The 21,177-nt window shown below is 39.1% G+C and overlaps 1 protein-coding gene across 2 annotated transcripts in view; it reads left to right on the plus strand.

Moving 5' to 3' along the window:
* LOC100884036 (neprilysin-1) overlaps window positions 1-21,177 on the plus strand; it is a 113,257-nt gene that overhangs the window by 80,313 nt on the left and 11,767 nt on the right. For both annotated transcript variants that reach the window (XM_076536152.1, XM_076536153.1), the window contains 3 exons: window positions 12,453-12,584; window positions 12,853-12,951; window positions 13,027-13,199. In XM_076536152.1, coding sequence (XP_076392267.1) covers window positions 12,453-12,584; window positions 12,853-12,951; window positions 13,027-13,199 — 404 coding nt within the window. The remainder of the gene's footprint in view (window positions 1-12,452; window positions 12,585-12,852; window positions 12,952-13,026; window positions 13,200-21,177) is intronic.

Raw genomic sequence — 21,177 nt, forward strand, 5'->3', positions numbered from 1 at the left:
ATTCCCTTCAGTCCTCTACTTCGAGAAAAATATAGGTTAGATTAACCCAACCTAACAAACATCTAAGACACCACATATTAAATTTGTCTTAACACGTAACCAACCTGTTAATCTCAATTTTCACACGCGAACAATTTCACTAATATCGAATGTATTTCTACCTAACCACACTGTTCCAATAATAATCGATACTGGGGTCACAATTACGCGAGGCAAAGAGAAATGGCTGTACGTGCGACCGTATACGGGCCCATAAAACGTGCACGCAACGAAAATACATGATCGTAAAGGGGTTTTATATCGATGGCTACTATCGACATCAATCAGACATACATTATTATCATTTTGTTTGCCGAACATCTGTTACCATAATTTCGATACACATTTTGCTGATTACATAAACACAATTATTGCGGGCTGAACAAGCATAATAGGGATTAAACCGCTGTTTATTAAAGATTATACAGTTAGATATAAACCGTGTAAAGTATATTTATAGTAAAGCTCGTTAAGTGCAGTTTATGATTTAATACTTTGTAACGTTTAAGTTTGTACTTTGATAAAGTTTATGAAGTTTGAAGTTTAAAATACATTGTACAGTTTATTATAAACTTCATTAGTGTATAAAATTATTGCAATACTTTTTGAAGTTAATAATGTAATATTTTATGAAGTTAATAATGTAATATTTTACGAAGTTAACAATGTATAAGTTTGTCAGAATGTTTGATAAAGTTTAACAAGTATGAAGTTCAAGATACATTGTACAGTTTGTTATAAACTTCATTAGTGTATAAAATTATTGCAATATTTTTTGAAGTTAATAATGTAATATTTTATGAAGTTAATAATGTAATATTTTACGAAGTTAACAATGTATAAGTTTGTCAGAATGTTTGATAAAGTTTAACAAGTATGAAGTTCAAGATACATTGTACAGTTTATTATAAACTTCATTAGTGTATAAAATTATTGCAATATTTTTTGAAGTTAATAATGTAATATTTTATGAAGTTAACAATGTATAAGTTTGTCAATGTTTGATAAAGTTTAACAAGTATGAAGTTTAAGATACATTGTACAGTTTATTATAAACTTCATTAGTGTATAAAATTATTGCAATATTTTATGAAGTTAATAATGTAATATTTTATGAAGTTAATAATGTATAAGTTTATCAGAATGTTTGATAAAGTTTATCAAGTATGAAGTTTAATATACATTGTACAATTTATCATAAACTTCATAGTATGTAAAATTATTGCAATATTTTATGAAGTTAATAATGTATAAGTTTGTGATACTTTGATAAAGTTGAGTTCATAAAAAATGAAGTGCATCAAATATAAAATTCATCAACTACGAATATCATACTTTATAAAATTCATGAAGAACTTCGATCAAATATAAAACGTCAAAAATATTATTTATTATAAAACTTACAATATTTCGCAAAGTTTTATCAAATATATTTTATAAACTTTGCAAAATATAAATATATTTTCCAAGGTACACAAAATATTTTCCACCAAACACAAATAACCACATTTTTATAAAATAAAAAATTTCCCAGCCCTTTAAATCTTTCGATACCTTGGCAAGTACAACGCATAAAGGATCGTAACGACCACGTATCTCGCAAGAAGTCGTTCGGTGTAACCGCGAGGCCATAACACGGCGGAGCATCGTAGAGAAATTCGTCGTTATCAATGAGCCGTGTTACGGTCGAAGTTGTAGGAAGAAGTTGGCCAAGTTGCGTAGTTCACCTCGTTGTATCATAACTGTCGGGCGGTACAACACTTTTAACTTAAAATTAATTCCAGTTGTGTAACGTCAGCAGTGATTTGCAAAGATCGCTTCACAAGGCACGTTGCCAAATAATGGCAATAACGATGGGAATTATGCTCGTGTTTCAAAATTTTCATGTCGATTGAATCCTCTTTATCTACAACACGTAATGGACAATAAAGACTCCGTGCTCAATCTTTAAATGCAAGTTTTTATCTAATACCATAAAATTTTATAACCCAAGCTTGATGGTCTCTAAAACAGACATTGCAGGCGCGCAAAAAAATTCTCCGAAACCGAAGAAGATTATCTGAGCAACCAAAAATAATTTCAGGAAGAAGCTCCGTATTTATTCGAAAGGAAGCAATCAAAGGAGTTACGTTGCTTTCCGAACTACGCGGACGTAAGGAGAGAAAAATCGTAAAAAGAGACTCGTTCAGTTCTCAGTCTCGCGTTTGGGAAATCTCTTTCCGGGGGATGCTTTGATGTACACGCGATCGGCATCGGGAAAGCAGCAGAGATGCAGCCAAGTGTCCCAAATACTCGGCTCGATTCATCGGTCCGCGATGACGCTCCAGAAATAACGGGCTATCGAAGATATCGATGTAGCCATTTGGAAGTACTCGAATTTCGATACAATTTTGTGCTTATTTGCTGGGATGAATTGGGACTTGGGGATTTGATGGAAGGGGATGGGAGGGATGTGGATTTGGGGGTGTGGAGATTTGGGAGGGTAGGGATTTGGGGGTGTGGAGTTTTGGGGGTGTAGGGATTTGGGAGAGTAGAGATTTGGGGATGTAGAGATTTGGGGGAGTAGGGATTTGGTGGTATGTAGTTTTGGGGGTGTAGAGATTTGGGAGAGTAGGGATTTGGAAATGTGGAGATTTGGATATGTGGAGATTCGGATATGTGGAGATTCGGATATGTGGAGATTTGGATATGTGGAGATTTGGATATGTGGAGATTTGGATATGTGGAGATTTGGATACGTGGAGATTTGGATTCGTGGTGATTTGAAGATGTGGAGATTTGGATATGTGGAGATTCGGATATGTGGAGATTCGGATATGTGGAGATTTGGATATGTGGAGATTTGGGTATATGGAGATTTGGATATGTGGAGATTTGGATATGTGGAGATTTGGATTCGTGGTGATTTGAATATGTGGAGATTTGGATATGTAGAGATTTGGATATGTGGAGATTTGGATATGTGGAGATTTGGATATGTGGAGATTTGGATATGTGGAGATTTGGATATGTGAAGATTTGGACATGTGGAGATTTGGATATGTGTAGATTTGAACATGTGGAGATTTGAACATATGGAGATTTGTACATGTGAAGATTTGTACATGTGGAGATTTGAACACGTGTAGATTTGAACATGTGTAGATTTGTACATGTGTAGATTTGAACATGTGTAAATTTGAACATGTGTAGATTTGAACATGTGTAGATTTGAACATCTGTAAATTTAAACATGTGTAAATTTGAACATGTGTAGATTTGAATATCTGTAAATTTAAACATGTGTAAATTTGAACATGTGTAGATATGAACATGTGTAGATTTGAACATGTGTAAATTTAAACATGTGTAAATTTAAACATGTGTACATTTGAACACGTCAATATTTGGCAATGCAAAGGTCTGAGAACACAGAGATTTGCATTTATTACTATCCAACAACATATAAACCTAAAAAAATCCAAAAATGCATAAACTTGACAACTCACCCCTAACCTCCACCTCCACCCACTAACAAAAACTGCACAATATAAAAATTGTCAAACTGCCACCAATGTCTCAGCCCATAAATAAATACATATGCAGAAGTGACCCAGATCATCTGTAAAGTTGACCAGTCGAAAGTAAACGATAATCGAGCTCCATAAATATCGTCGGAACATTCAGTAGGTTTCATCGATTTGCTTATCTAATTTCGTAATCATCGAGTAAACAAGCACATAAATTTTCCTGAACGAGTTACATCGCGAGCCATAGAGACAAGTGGGTTTTCCGAGATCGTCTGTTATCTCGCGACAGGAACGCGCGCAGAGTTAACCTGCACGATATTTCGTGTCCCGGTTTCGCGGAGATCGTTCATTTAGATACAAGGCTTCGATTAAATTTAATAAATGCCCCGTTTGAATTCCGCCCAGACCCGCTATTGATATTAACCCGTGCGATGAATATTAATATTACGTTACGCTTCGTGACTCGGATCTGCATTTTCTGAAATTGCTTACAAAAATTTCTTTTATCCAATATGGCGCTTGGTACTTTAGGGTGCAAGGTTTCTTTTAAACGAAGGTGGACGAAGACAACGATGTGAGAAGTTTATTCACAAATCCGACAAGTTTTATATATTCAATAAATTTGCAAACCTATAAAAATTTACACAAATTTAAAGCTTCATAATTTACCAAAAGTTATGACATTTCGTCCCGTCCTAAAAAAACAGAAATATCCGAATATTTGTGAGAACTTTTTCACCCCGATTCGTGACATTTCTGGCTATCGAGTGACAGGCGTCGATGGAACGTCGATAGTAAAAACGTGGGTCATAAATCATTAGCGATCCATTCGCAACTATTAGCCAGCGGAAGGCACCTAAAGAACGTTTTACAGCATAATGATTCTACTTTGTTTCGAATCTCCAGCAAATGATCCTTCTAGCTGATTTACCCCAACGTCCTATCTGTTAGAAGAATCCACAAACCAGAATGCATACCGGGCTCGCGGCATTTTGCTTTCGCTCGAAAAACTCCCCCGATATCCGACGGATTAAAAGCTCTTCCCGTTCGCTATGAATCTACGCAAGCAGTTTTTCCTCTGATTTATCGCTGAAAACCCTGCCCGTTGTTTGCGATTCTTGTCCCTTTTCAACCCTACTGTTCATTGTAGATCCTTCGTAAAGTTGACTCAGATGCTCTTTTTGTTTCGATATTTCTTGCGGAGGAAAGTTTGTGTTTCTGGTACTTGTATTTAATTCTTCGTGGTAATCTACTCTCTTATACATACATTGTATGTAGAATATAATATGTAGAGAGTAGTATCTATACAGGGTGTCTCATAACTAGCGTAACTCTTGATATAAGGTGGTGGGGTTCGCGATTCTGAACAACTTTTCCCTTTGCAAAAATTCGATCTGAAGCTTCGTTTCTGAATTATTAAAGAAAAGTCACGAACCAATTAGAGCGTTAGGACTACGCATGCGCAGACGCGGGACAGCTCCGCCTAGCGACTACGCATGCGCAGACGCGAGGCAGCTAGTGGCTGCGCATGCGCAGTACTCGCGCTCTGATTGCTCCGTGGTTTTCTTTAATAATTCAGAAACGAAGCTTCAGATCGAAATTTCGCAAAGGGAAAAGTTGTTCAGAAACTCAAACCCCACTGGTTACACTAGTTATGAGACACCCTGTATCAACGAGTGATTCTTCAGCTCCCATTATGATTTCTCAGGTGCGTCAGCGAGAACTAATCACAGCTGCAATATTAAAACAGACATAGAAAGCCAAAATATTATGCTTGACACGCAATCAATTATTTAAATATATAATCAAACTTGAATTCCAATTTACCTCATTAAAAATTCGAAATAAAATTAATCACGAACCACAAGTACAAAATTCGCTCTCCACATTAAAAATAGTTTCCATCTCCCATTTCCAGTTCCCATCATATTTATAACGAGTTTAATTTAAACGATGAAATTTATCAGAGTAATACCAAAAGAGGATACTTATAATATACCGTCCGTTGAATTGGTATGAGCTGTTCGGGACTCGTCCCGTTCAGAATGATTCATTCCCGATTTATTCTAGAGACGCGTTCGTTTCTGGCACATGTTCCGCGGTTACGTCAGCGCCACTCTAATTAACGATCGAAATTCGGCTAAATTGCAGGGCCGTTTGAACGATCGCGCAGACGTCGTCACCTGCGTCCCTCCCTTGGGCCTTTAACCCCTGCACGATTTCTTCGAGCCTCACCGTACGTCGGGGATGAACATGGGAATCGAATTGAATTTTAAATTAATGACTTCGTCGAGGCTTCTCGTTGGCCTGGTTCCGCTGATTTCGAGACCTAATACCATGCTGCGACTCTTTAATAATTTCTCTGTCGAAATTGTTTTCTGCATCGTACTTAGTCGACCCAAACATGATGTTCTTTTTCGTGTTTCATTGTATACATTAATTTAATTGTTTCTGTGTAGTGGTGTAGTGATGTCTGGATGCAAACATGATGTTCTTTTTCGTGTTTCATTGTATACATTAATTTAATTGTTTCTGTGTAGTGGTGTAGTGATGTCTGGAGGCTAACATGATGTTCTTTTTCATGTTTCATTGTATACATTGATTTAATTGTTTCTGTGTAGTGATGTAGTGATGTCTGGATGCAAACATGATGTTCTTTTTTATGTTTCATTGTATACATGTTTTCTGCATCATCCTTATTCGAGGCAAACATGATGTTCTTTTTCATGTTTCATTGTATGAATGTGTGAATGCTTAATTTAATTGTTTGAATGTAGTGATGGGTAGATAGGATTAACTGTATGTATAGGATTAACTGAATTAATTCTGACATTCATAGCAAAGTGTCTAAGTCCTCAAACTTCCTATGATCTTTAAATATCAATTCTAAATTTCAAGTCTTCAAAAGCTTATAGTCTCATGTAGATCTCCAAATGTCTTTCTATGTCTCCTGTCTTCTATGTCTTCAAGTTCATACGTCATCAAACATCTATGCCCTCAAGCTTCTATGTCCTCAAATTTCTAGATGTCCAAATACTTAAATAATGAAATTCATGTTCACCTAAATGTTGAGTACCTATGTTTGCCCAATACGTAACTGCCTATAATTTCATGTATCAAATTGTGACTACATTTCCCGAAGAGTCCATAAAAACTTCAGCTCTTAAAGAGTCTAACAAATGAACCAGTAAAAGACTTACTCTGTGTAAGTTATATTTTAGGTAATAAAATTTGTGGAGGAGTGTAGGAAGTAAGAAGGTTAGCGACCCGAGTCATCGAAAACGAGCCGAAGCTGATACTTCAGAGCGTTCATCATCCAAGGCATCGGTGGCTGTAACGCGGCCATTATTAACGGTTCGTCGAATTAAAAGGAGCACCAGAGGCGATGGGCATCGTTATCAAAGTCGTTAGCGTCGCACAAAGCGGCGGATTTCATTTCCTCTTCCTTCTGGCGTGTCGTCGCGTACGGGCCAACCCTTTGCTCCTCGCCCTGGTGGCTGGCGGGTCGTTCAATCGTCCCGCAAAAAATAACGCGACCCAATTTTCCAAGTTTCCCGGCGAGGATCGACGCCATTGATCCCGCGAATACGCCATCGTCCTCGAACGTCCGTCCTCGAGTGTTCTTCAACGGCGTTCCCCTATTCGACGGTAAATAAATGAAGTCGAGGAGGGCGAATGGTATGGTAACTAAAGCAATATCCGCTGGCTCGTGTTTTATTCGCGGGAAACGGAGAATTGAAAACCGGGAAGACACCGGAGAGCGCTGGACAAATTTTGGGAAACTTGGGATTACAAAACTGCTGTATATTTCTGCTGTATATTACAGTTGACCCGAACTGGGAATTTTATTAAAAAGACGTCTTCTTTTTATTTTGCATCGTTTCTGTGCATATGAATTTTTGATACTATATCAAGTTAAGGAGAATTCGAGGTTATTTTATTTTGCATCGTTTCTGTGCATATGAATTTTTGATACTATATCAAGTTTGGGAGAATTCAAGGTTATGTTTGTGTGAACGTATTTTGTTGGGAGCTGTGGTATGCAGAGGTGATCATAGGAATTTGAATTTTTGATATTATTTCAATTTTAGGATTTAAGGTTATGTGACTATGAATGTATTTTATTGGAACTGTGGTATGCAGAAAAGTATGATCATAGAAACTTGAATTTTTGATACTATTACAATTTTAGGATTCAAGGTTATGTGACTATGAATGTATTTTATTGGGAACAGTATGCAGAAGAGTACGATCATAGAAACTTGAATTTTTGATACTATTTCAATTGTAGGAGGATTCACACTCTGTTTCTATGGACGTATTTTGATGGGAAGTACAGTATGAAAAAGAGTGAGAAGCTTCGGAATGACCTTGGCACAGAAATCCTCTGCGTATTCATTTTTTGACGATATTCAAATCGCGTACAATATTTTCAAATTGCACGTGTGTATTCCAATGGAAGCGATATTTTGAGCCATTCTGTGCCGCGTTGTTGGGTAAAAACTGTGGACTTGAATGCAAATGAATACGTTGCCGCTTTTGGTTGACGTACCTTTCACAGTGGATTTTATTCATGTAGGGTTTTAATGACAAAATTGGACTTTATCCGTAGAATACTTTTTAAGTTTTCGATCGTTGAAATTACATAAAAAGTCAGTTAAAACAATGGTACATCAATTAAGAGTTAAATATGCGCTCAAGTGGAATCACGTTTTCATTTACATTTCCAATATCGCGCGTCAATCATCGCGCGAAAATCCTATTTCCCCTGTCACTGCGAATCGTGTCAGCTCTGAATTTTTCCAAATCTCGTCTCGTTAAAACGAAACAGAGGATCCGTACATTAACGGGACGATTCGTTTAATAAACGAACGTAGAGTTCGACTTAATAAGGTGAATCCGATTACAGTTTATTCGTAGCCGGTTAGAACGGCTTACCTTCGCGAAGAAGGGGTTGCGAAGGAAAGGGTTTTATTCTGTTCGCGTGTAAAATGCAGGCTACGAATATAAAAGGTAGAATTTATTAAATGGTCGACCATCGCTGGACAAAGCGTTGGATGCGCGGTTTGCTGCGAGTCGTTTTCAGGAATTAAGCAAAGCGTGTTCGCCGAGCCGACGTAATTAACGAGAGAAACAAACGGGGACCCGGGCGAAATTCTACCAACTGATTTTCATAAACTGCTCGACTGTCGAGATCTCCGAAAACTGGAGAAATTGTCTTCGACTTTTGAATCATCCCTTACGTCAAACGTTCCCCTTGCAGATTCATGCCTTTTTGCAAACTGCAAATTTAAGTATTTGTAGAAATGATAACTTTATGAGTTTTATCTTTTGACTTGCAATAATGTGTCATTCATTCATGATTGCGTCACGTGTGCGTTATGATTGCGTCGTGAGTGTCATGAATACATTACGAGTGCGCTATAAGTGCGTCGCAAGTCTATGAATGCGTCATGAGTGCATCATGAGTGCGTCACGAGTACGTAAAAAGTGTCATGAATGTGTTACGAGTACGTCATGTGTGCGTCACAAGTCTATGAATACGTCACGAGTGTATCAAGAGTGCGTCACGAGTGTGTCACATATGTCATGCATGCGTCACGAGTGTGTCACATATGTCATGAATGCGTCACGAGTGTGTCATCTGTGCGTCACAAGTCTATGAATGCGTCATGAGTGTACCCTGAGTGCGTCACAAGTCTATGAATACGTCACGAGTGCGTCATGAGTGCGTCACGAGTGTGTCACATATGTCATGAATGTGTTACGAGTGCGTCATGTGTGTGTCACAATTCTATGAATGCGTCATGACTGTATCATGAGTGCGTCACGAGTGTGTCACATATGTCATGAATGCGTCACGATTGTGTCATGAGTGCGTCACAATTCTATGAATGCGTCACGAGTGTATCATGAGTGCGTCACGAGTGTGTCACATATGTCATGAATGTGTTACGAGTGCGTCATAAGTGCGTCACAAGTTTATGAATGCGCCGTGAGTGTATCATGAGTGCGTCACGAGTGCGTCACATATGTCATGAATGCGTCACGATTGTGTCATGAGTGCGTCACAATTCTATGAATGCGTCACGAGTGTATCAGGAGTGCGTCACTTATGTCATGAATGCGTCACGAGTGTGTCATGAATGCGTCACAGGTCTATGAATGCGTCACGAGTGTGTCATGATTGCGTCACAAGTCTATGAATGCGTCACGAGTGTATCAGGAGTGCGTCACTTATGTCATGAATGCGTCACGAGTGTGTCATGAATGCGTCACAGGTCTATGAATGCGTCACGAGTGTGTCATGATTGCGTCACAAGTCTATGAATGCGCCACGAGTGCATCATAAGTGCGTCACAAGTGTCATGAATGCGTCACGACTGCGTCATGAGTGCGTCACAGTTCTATGAATGCGTCATGAGTGTATCACGAGTGCGTCACAAGTGTCATGAATGCGTCACGAGTGCGTCATGAGTGTATCACGAGTGCGTCACGAGCGTGTCACGTATGTCATGAAAGCGTCACGAGTGCCTCACAACGGACATCACACTTCAGATACAATGAATCAAAATGAAATTCGCAGCACAATTAAGATCCCTAAATTTTCAACATACCTAACAGTTCCATCTTACATATTTATCTTAACATTCCAGTAATAATTACCGCAACTCCCAAAAGAATTAAGAGGTTAAGAAACTTGAATTTCTGAATTAACATATCTGTCTTAGAAATTTCTTCCACTGAATACAAATGACAAGAAACGTCCTTTGTATCGATCTGTAAAATCGTAATCGTAACTACCCCTAAAGATCGTTTAAAGTACAAATGAATTTTCTGAATTGGCAACGAAGCCCGCCGTTGTAAGCATCCTCCCTTCCCGCTCGGACTGTTTAACGATCTGAAAACAATGTCGCTTAATTGGATGTTCTAGGCGGGTCTTTTTCGGTGCGAAAACAAACTAAATTCTCGAACTCGCCTGGGAGACAGTTGAAAACTGCCGACGAAGATGAGGTCGGTTTCGGGAACGAGTTCTGTTTCTATTCTTCGGGGAGCGAGTCGAAAGTTTCGTCGAGAGCGGAGGAAAAAACTGCTCGATAGTCGTGTCGTTACGTTGCATACACGAACATCTCGAGGAGAGTTCATCCGGCAGTGGTGCCAATTCCCTCGGGGTCTGGCTAAAGCCTTGCACGAAAACTTCCGACGAAAAGTGTGCCAAAGATAGGACCGGCGAGAGTTCTCGATCTTGAATAGCCTTATCGCCACTGGTTCGATCAGTTTCGCCCTTTTCCCATTTTTTTTTACTTATTGTTTCTTCGACTGGTCGACGCCGGAAGCGTCCATCGATCTATCTCGGAATTATTTACGCTAGAGTGATTTCGCCGAGCGAACGGACCGAGTTTCCAACTTCGATCGTTGCTATCGCGGCGAAGTAATAAACGTCGCTTCTTGAGCACCCCAGGCTTTCGTTCTTTGAAAACGCCGCTCGATACTTTGCGTTCCTGTAACTGTTCTACCCTAAGCATTACGGTGCAACTTTCATACTCTTTTGCGGGATGGGGAATCGCTACTTGTATGTAGTCGTTTTCTTTATACTTGTATTTGTAGGATAGGTGAAAACATGTGTATTCATATGTTACATATGTATGATGAGTAGGTGACGATGTGTGTATGTGTACTCATATGTTATGTAATTCATGTGTGAGTTACATATGTATGATGAACATGTGACATTTCGTATGACGTTCATGTATGATGAACAGGTGATTTATTTCATTCATATGTGACATATGTGTATGATGAACATGTGACATTTCGTATGACGTTCATGTATGATGAACGTGTGATTTATTTCATTCATATGTGACATATGTGTATGATGAACTTGTGACATTTCGTATGACGTTCATATGTGATGAACTTGTGACATTTCGTATGACGTTCATATGTGATGAACATGTGATTTATTTCATTCATATGTGACTTACATATGTATGATGAAAATGTGACATTTCGTATGACGTTCATGTATGATGAACATGTGATTTATATCATTCATATGTGACATATGTGTATGATGAACATGTGACATTTCGTATGACGGTCATGTATGATGAACAGGTGATATATGACATTCATATGTGACATATGTGTATGATGAACTTGTGACATTTCGTATGACGTTCATGTATGATGAACATGTGATTTATATCATTCATATGTGACATATGTGTATGATGAACTTGTGACATTTCGTATGACGGTCATGTATGATGAACAGGTGATATATGACATTCATATGTGACATATGTGTATGATGAACTTGTGACATTTCGTATGACGTTCATGTATGATGAACGTGTGATTTATTTCATTCATATGTGACATATGTGTATGATGAACTTGTGACATTTCGTATGACGTTCATATGTGATGAACATGTGATTTATTTCATTCATATGTGACATATGTGCATGATGAACATGTGACATTTTGTATAACGTTCATATGTGATGAACATATGATTTATGTCATTCATATGTGACATATGTGTATAATGAACATGTGACATTTCGTATGACGTTCATATGTGATGAACATGTGATTTATGTCATTCATATGTGACTTACACATGTATGATGAACATGTGACATTTCGTATGACGTACATATATGATGAACATGTGATTTATATCATTCATATGTGACATGTGTATAATGAAGATGTGACATTTCGTATGTTATTCATATATGATGAACATGTAAAAAATATGTTACTCATATGTGACTTATATGTGTATGAACGTGTGACATGTATGTCGTACACGTATGACATGTATGCCAGAGGAATGTTACATACTAAATAATTTTCGAATTAGTTAACGATGTAGTGCGTTATTTACAGAACAAAATGGAGGAACAAAGATCGCGCAGGATTCAAAAGATCGTGGATGGTTTTTTACCAAAAACGATGGACCCAAAGGAACGAGGTTCGGAGACCGATCTGCTGCTGCAATTCTGTTTGTCCCTCAGCAAGGTAAAAAGAACAATTTACCCCCTTCAGATTTTATATAAAAAGACTTACAGTCACATCTCCAAAAATATCTTTAAAAAACATAAAATTTCCAATACCTATAAATAAACTTTGGCTCTAAAGAATCCGAGTGTTTGAAAGACAGAAAAGATATTGGAATCGAAATTTCTCTCGCTTTTTCCTATTTGCCGATAAGAGCAACGTCACAAAGCACCCATTCACACCGAGTGACTGGTGAACCTTATTGAATAACGTACCGTTTCCGTGTCAGATCTATCCGAAGCACAAGGACCTATATAACTGGGTGGACGTCGATCAGAGGGTGTACGTCCCTTTCAACATGTCCTATCTACAGGAGAGCTTCGGTTATGTGAGTAGACGTTAATGGGAACCGCGATTAGCCGGCTAAGCAAAAGGAAAATGATTTGCTCTGTTCCTGGGTTAGATAAGGTGGGGGACGCTGCTGAACGCCACCATGGGCGCAACCACTGCCGATCTTTATAATCACAGTCGCAATCGGGATCGATCCACTTACGATGATCAATTGGTCTATGTTTACGTTACTGCTCCTCGTTACTTTCGCAGCCTCGGTAAACTGCTGAATCGTTTCTCCAGAAGGTAAGCTTACAGATGTATGCACCAAGGATGCCACGTAGACTTTTCTTAGATAAATGCTTCAATGTAGACCTCACCATTTTTTGTCTCACTTAATCACAAGATTAAATCAGTAGGTTTGTTGTTGCTGAAATTTATATATTAACTTTGACTGCCAACTTGATGCTTAAATTTCTCATCAGATCTATGTATTTTATTTGTCAACTTCACTAACTGCAAAATATTTGTTGTAATTACTTGCAACTATATAGAAAATATGATAAAAATATTTATTAAGATAATTTAAAAATAAAAAATAGAACTCAACAAAATTTTCAACAGCCCCAACCTATCAGTCAATGTATCACTAAAATACCTACATTTTGCACATAGAAATTATCAAACAAATTTAATTAATGTCAGAGCTTTGATAAAATTAATTTCCCCAAAAGTAATTCAACGTCCTATTCTTCGTGTATCTTCACTCTACAAATGATTCTGTTCCGAAGCACAATGGCAACCGTATTATACCCGACAGAAAATGTGGATTTACCTCGAAAATGACAGCGCGGAACTCGGTAACGATAAATTCTCGAGGCCTTTCATTTTCGCGCTTTTGATAAGAATGGATTTAAGTTCGGTCGCTGAAAGGCCGGCAAATAATTTATCGCGGTCACGAGACACGAAAAGGTACAACGTCTGACTCGACCCCCAAGGCGTATCTTCCGTGGATTCGATTCTTCCTCGTTCTTCCGCGACATTAAACTCTGAGTCGCGGAATATTAAAGTTGCGATTAAACGGTTAGAGGAATTTAGTTTTGGATGTTTGCTGGGCGTTTAATTAAGATCGACTGATGATGCAGGACGTTTTTGTTAGGAAGTTTATGAAGAAGGATTATGAGGAAGGGTTACACGTTTTTGAGATTTAGGGATTTGGGGATTTGGGGATTTGGGGATTTGGGGATTTGGGGATTTGGGAATTTGGGGATTTGGGGATTTGGGAATATGGGAAATTCGGAAATTTGGAGATTTGGGGACGTGGGAATTTGGGGGCGTGGGGATTTGCATGCGTGGGGACTTGAGGGCGTGGCGACTTGGGGGCGTGGCGACTTGGGGGCGTGGGGACTTGGGACGTGGGGACTTGGGGACGTAAGGATTTGAGTGCGTAGGGATTTGGGTGCGTGGGAATTTGGGTGCGTGGGGACTTGGGGTCGTGAGGGTTTGGGTGCGTAGGGATTTGGGTGCGTGAGAATTTGGGCACGTGGGGATTTGGGCGCGTGAAGATTTGGGTGCGTGGGGACTTGAGGGCGTGGGGACTTGGGGACGTGAGGATTTGGGTGCGTAGAAATTTGAGTGCGTGGAGATTTGGGGGCGTGGGGACTTGGGTGCGTGGGAATTTGGGGGCGTGGGGATTTGGATTCGTGGGGACTGGAGCGCGTGGGGATTTGGGTGCGTGGGTATTTTGATGCGTGGGGAGTTGAGTGCGCGGGGACTTGGAGGCGTGGCGACTTGGGGGCGTGGCTACTTGGAAGCGTAGGGACTTGGGGGCGTGGCAACTTTGGTTGTCAAATTCCCTTATAATAAATTTTACGAAAAATGTCAACTCGAATTTCTTGACTCCCCACAAAAAGTTAATAACCCTCCAACGTCAGCTGCACCTCAATTTTTGCATCGACGTACATATACGTCGAAGGTACTTACGTCCTGTACGTGTTTGAGGTCGTCTTTTTCGGGCGTTAAAATAAAAAACAACTGTTACATCGTTCTTGATCGATTTTTATCGCGTCTTAACTTCTTACACCGTTGAAACAAGCCGGTACCGCTCGTCGAACAATCGCTATATGATGGTGGTAAAAAATTGACGTCGTTATTATGGTGGCCAGATACTCGTTTATTAGTTGAAACGACCGGCGTAATATTGAAAATAACGATGCAACCCGATAACTGTCGTTATATCGGCAGCTCTTTACGATCGCTAGTTTTGAGAGCGCCTCTGATATTGCACCGTGTTGATAATTCTTTTGAAAAATTGTCATGGTTCTTTATTAACGCGATCCGATTTCTCGTTTAATTAGAACATTTTTATGACTCAAGTAAATAGGTGTTCTAAATTTTAATCCTAGATTTATTTTTGTGGTAGGAAAGATGGATAGTGTAATTCTCTGAATTTTGTCGTAAGGAAAGTTTATTATTTTTTATATTTTTTCTAGGAAAAAGAGGATGTACTTTTTTTAGAGAAGAGTTTGTTCCTAAGGGAGATTATTGTACTCTCATATATTCAAAATATTTTTAGTCCAAAATTTAATCCAAAAGGGAATTACAGATGTTTGTTCTAGGAATTCATATACGTATGAATATTTTTGCAAATCGTAAAATATGTCGTTAATTGGTCGTAGCAAAACAGTTTTCGACCGAACGATTGCACAGTCAGATTTCGTGGTTTCCGGTCACAAAGGACTGCCGGTTCGATAACGATATTACCCGTGGCGACTAACGAAGACGAATACAGCCAAAAGCGGCGTAATTAAATTCTTCCGGTCAGGCGACTGCATTTCGTTTCATTAATATTCATTCATTGTTACCATTCGTGGTTCGACCGATACTTCGGTCCCACGAGCAAACCAGTCTCCAACTTTCCGAACACCTCGCGGATTATTCACCGATATCCTCACAAAAATTCAACTGACTACATGTCTTATGTTATACAACATTTATTATACTTCATAAATAAACATTTTGCATTAACATTTTGATCAACGTGTCTCTCGTTTGTGGATGATAAGTCAATTTCAATGAGCATGACCTGTTAGACTCTTTTATGGAAAACATAACCTATAAAAGTCTGATTAAAAACATAACCTATAAAAGTCTGATTAAAAACATAACCTATAACAGTCTGATTAAAAACATAACCTATAAAAGTCTGATTAAAAACATAACCTATAAGGCTTTGATCAGAAACATAACCTATAAGAGAGTTTTGTTCAAAATGAAACCAATAAGGCTTTCATCGAAAACAGATACTATTAGAGTCTTTTATCAAAATCATAACCTATATGAGTCTCGTTGAAAACATAACCTATATGAGCCTCATGGAAAACATAACCTATAAGGCTTTGATCAGAAACATAACCTATAAGAGAGTTTTATTCAAAATGAAACCAATAAGGCTTTCATCGAAAACAGATACTATTAGAGTCTTTTATCAAAATCATAACCTATATGAGTCTCATCAAAAACATAACCTATAAGGTCCTCCATCAGAAAGATAATCTATAAGAGAGCTTTATCTAAATATAACCAATAAGACTTTCATAGAAAAGATATATTATTAGTCTTTTATCAAAAACATAACCCATATGAGTCTCATCACAAACATAACCTATAGGAGTCTCATCAAAAACATAACCTATAAGGTCCTCCATCAGAAACATAACCTATAAGAAATTTTTAACAAAATATAACTAATAAGACTTTCACAGAAAATATGTCATATAAGTCTTCCATCAAAAATATAACCATGAGAGCCTTTTTCAAAAAGTTAACCTATAGAAATTTTAAAAATACCTATAAGAGTAAGATGTATTATTTGAGCTAAATAATTGATAAGGTATATCAAGTATAATCAACAAGGAGGAAAATGGATGACGCCTTCGCAGAGTATAATTGCAGATAAAATATTGCGGTCCCGATCATTATCGACTACCCTGAATATTCGAGGAACCCCGAATCGAGGGAAGGTTAATAATGAATATTTGTTCAATGAGCGTAGTGATACATCGAAGCGGTAATTAAGCCGTCTTCTGATTACTCGGTTAAATGAATGCATATGTAAACATCGATATCTGCGAAGTCGACAATAATTGTATCTCCCTCAAACTTATCTAGGAATATTCTGCAATAAAAAGTCTCTATAAAAACAATAAAAATTGAATCTAAAGAATAATCTCCGAGAAATACTCCGAGTGATCCAAAAAAGAGTTCCAACAGCCTAAACTTTGAAATTTCAGAAAATTTCTAAGACGTTCAACAATCTACTCGATTTCCGAGTGTTTCCTACAAGTATCTGATTAGGCAGTTTTAGTTTAATCGCGTATCTCCTGAATCAACAGCCGTAATTAGAGCCGTCGGAGTTTTAACGAGGCAAACGAGTCATACACTAACTTTTGGAGCGTCGATTACCAAATCGTACCGATTACATTAAAGCAACTTCTCGGCACGGTTAGTTGAATTTCACGAGGCAGATTGCAGGCTGTGGTCGGGAATGTCGCGAACACTGACAGGGAAGCAACAAAATTTGCATAATACATCCACACGCCGGAGAGCGTACAAGGTAAACGACGACGTTTACGTCTGTTCACAGCGTGCCGATACGTTCGAAGTTGCCCCAAACTCTCCGTTAGTGTTCCTCGATGCTGACATCGTATATACATGCGCTTTGTTACCGCTACAAATTATTTTATTCGACCGCGAGTAATCGGCCTTTAATCTTTCGATTCGATGGCCAATTAGCGTGGTGATCCGTAAAACGTTCGGTGCCAGAAACAGTTGCGTTGGTGCAAGGATATTTGTTCGCGATATTAATTTAGACTTAATATTTTTCTATTCTTATGGTCGGGGAATTTGTTCATTTTGCGAATTTGGGGATTTGGGGATTTAGGAATTTGGGGTTTGGACACTTGGGGATTTGGGGATTTGAGAATTTCGGGATTTGGGAATTCGGAAATTTGAGGTCTTGGATACGTGGGGATTTGGGAGCGTGGGAACTTGGGGATGTGAGGATTTGGGTGCGTTGGGACTTGGGGGCGTGGCGACTTGGGTGCGTGGAGGCTTGGGGACGTGAGGATTTGGGCGCGTGGGGATTTGGGTGCGTGGAGACTTGGGGACGCGAGAAGTTGGGTGCGTAGGGATTTGGGCGCGTGGGGATTTGGGCGCGTGGGGATTTGGGTGCGTGGGGACTTGGGGACGCGAGAAGTTGGGTGCGTAGGGATTTGGGCGCGTGGGGATTTGGGCGCGTGGGGATTTGGGTGCGTGGGGACTTGGGGACGCGAGAAGTTGGGTGCGTAGGGATTTGGGTGCGTGGGGATTGGAGTGCGTGGAGATTTGGGGACGTGGCGACTTAGGTGCGTGGGGACTTGGGGGCGTGGCGACTTGGATGCGTGGGGGTTTGAGGGCGTGGCGACTTGGATGCGCGGGGACTTGGGGGCGTGGCGACTTGGATGCGTGGGGACTTGGGGGCGTGGCGACTTGGATGCGTGGGGACTTGGGGGCGTGGCGACATGGATGCGTGGGGACTTGGGGGCGTGGAGACTTAGGGGCGTAGTTATTTGGATATTTAGAGCTTCGGACATTTGGAGGCCACAAAACTTGAGGGCTACAGAAATATGAGAACTTGAGAATTTGCTAATTTGAAACTACAAAAAATCCTTAGACAAAAATATTTATCGTAAAAAGAAAATTTGAAATACCAATAAAAAACCACCAATAATCTCGTCAACTTCGAGTATCGAATGCCTAAACATAAACACCCAGTGTTGTAACGGAAGGGAAACAGAAAGGGAAATTTAATTATTGAACAGAAGTGTTGGACGTGTAAACTCCACGGTCTAGACTTGTTGAGAAAAAAGGAAAAGTTGGCTTCGGGAAACAAGGATCAGGCTTAGATAGCTTAACTCGGGTTATTCGGTCGGCGAACAGAAGGAATGTAGTCTTTCCAGGAAATCCAAGGTGAAATTCTTCGGTCGGAGCTTGCGTTTGAAGCAACAGATTCTGGAGCACGTTGCAATGTCAGGGGTTAGGTGATAGCTTTTACGGCTCTCTGTTCATGATTCTATAATATATTCCTAGACAGAGACACGATACACGTTTGTACAATTTATGGATTTGTAACATAATCTTTATTCGTATTAATACTCCACACTTAAACATTGTCAGTTTTTTAATTTTTTAATGTTTATACTAATAAACATATTGTGCATGTGTGTTCATTCATTACACACATGTTGAAGTATATTTATTAGTCTTCCTATACGTTTCCTACAAATCCGCAATACACAAACTACATAACCCATAACATTCACACTATTTTGTCTAATATAAATAATTATTAAAACCATAAATGTACACAAAGTATATATAAACTTGAACAGATGGCACACAGAAACTTTTGTAGGATACTATACAATCGATATCGTAGACTCAGGGGCGAGGGTTAAAGGAGTATCCCCGGTAAATCGACGAGTACGAATGGGGTAACCGCGAAATTATCGAGTTCGTAGCCAGTTAAGCCTAATATCAGTAAAACGGATTGATAGCGTGGCAAACATTCGGGATTCCGAAACGCCACTCTTGCCAGCGTGTGCTCGTTGCTCGCTATTATCTCTGCTAGACAGACAGACGCAAACCGAGGGGATGAATGCAGCCAGCCATCGCGATAATTACTGCCGAAGGTATTCCTTGCCGCGGGAACGAGACGGCCGTATCCTGCCGCCAATTTGTTCCCGGCCATGTATCGTCCTTAATGCTCCGAGTTGTTTCACTCTCGAGACGAGAACGCAGAACCGTTCCAATTAATCTCCTTCCGCTACGAATCACCGTCATTTCAAATACTCGACCATTTCTATTACTCTCTTTAATTTCTGCCTTCAACCTTTGGATTATCACCTAAAAGTCTTTTGTATAATTGTATGCATGTATGAGCAAAGTACACATGTGTGGTCCTCATTGAATATACACATATGTGGCTATCGTTGAACCTACACACATGTGGCTATCATTGAACCTACACATATGTGGCTATCATTGAACCTACACATATGTGGCTATCATTGAACCTACACATATGTGGCTATCATTGAACCTACACACATGTGGCCATCATTGAATATACACACATGTGGTTATCATTGAACCTATACACATACGTAGTCATCATTGAATATTCACATATGTGGTCATCATTGAACTTACACATATGTGGCCATAATTGAACCCACACATATGTGGCTATCATTGAACCTACACATATGTGGCTATCATTGAACCTACACACATGTGGCTATCATTGAACCTACACACATGTGGCTATCATTGAATTTAAACAAATGTGGTTATCATTGAACCTATACACATATGTGGTAATCATTGAATATTCACATATGTGGCCATTATTGAACTTACACATATGTGGCCATCATTGAACCTACACATATGTGGCTATCATTGAACCTACACATATGTGGCTATCATTGAACCTACACACATGTGGCTATCATTGAATTTAAACAAATGTGGTTATCATTGAACCTATACACATATGTGGTAATCATTGAATATTCACATATGTGGCCATCATTGAACCTACACATATGTGGTTATCATTGAACCTACACACATGTGGTTATCATTGAATTTAAACACATGTAGTTATCATTGAACCTACACATATGTGGCTATCATTGAACCTACACATATGTGGCCATCGTTGAATATTCACATATGTGGCCATCATTGAACTTATACATATGTGGCCATCATTGAACCTACACACATGTGTCCATCATTGAACCCACACACATGTGACCACCATTGAACATACACATGTCACATACTTGAAACATAATAATGAACTCCACAATAATTTTCCTCCATTTTGTTTTCTGTTACATGCACGATGCACGATTGTACGGTGACCATAAATCGAATTGAAATATTGAAACCGATATTTTTGTAATGATAATAAAATTGGAAGTGTTTGATGGGTAAAATAGTGAGACCACAATGGAGAAAGCTTGAAGTCGATGAAAATTAAACCGTGCATTAAATGTCGGTCGGATGGTGCACTCGGGGAACAGCATCATCGTCTTGCGTAACATTTACGAGCAGAGAAGTTCATACGCAGCGTGAATCGTGAGCTAGCTGCTCGGTTAATAAATGTAGCACGACCATAAATTTTAATGCTAGCAGCCAGTATGGCACGCGTCGTAAATCGCTGCCTAATTCG

Source organism: Megachile rotundata, chromosome 10, assembly GCF_050947335.1.
Source record: "Megachile rotundata isolate GNS110a chromosome 10, iyMegRotu1, whole genome shotgun sequence".
Taxonomy (NCBI): domain Eukaryota; kingdom Metazoa; phylum Arthropoda; class Insecta; order Hymenoptera; family Megachilidae; genus Megachile; species Megachile rotundata.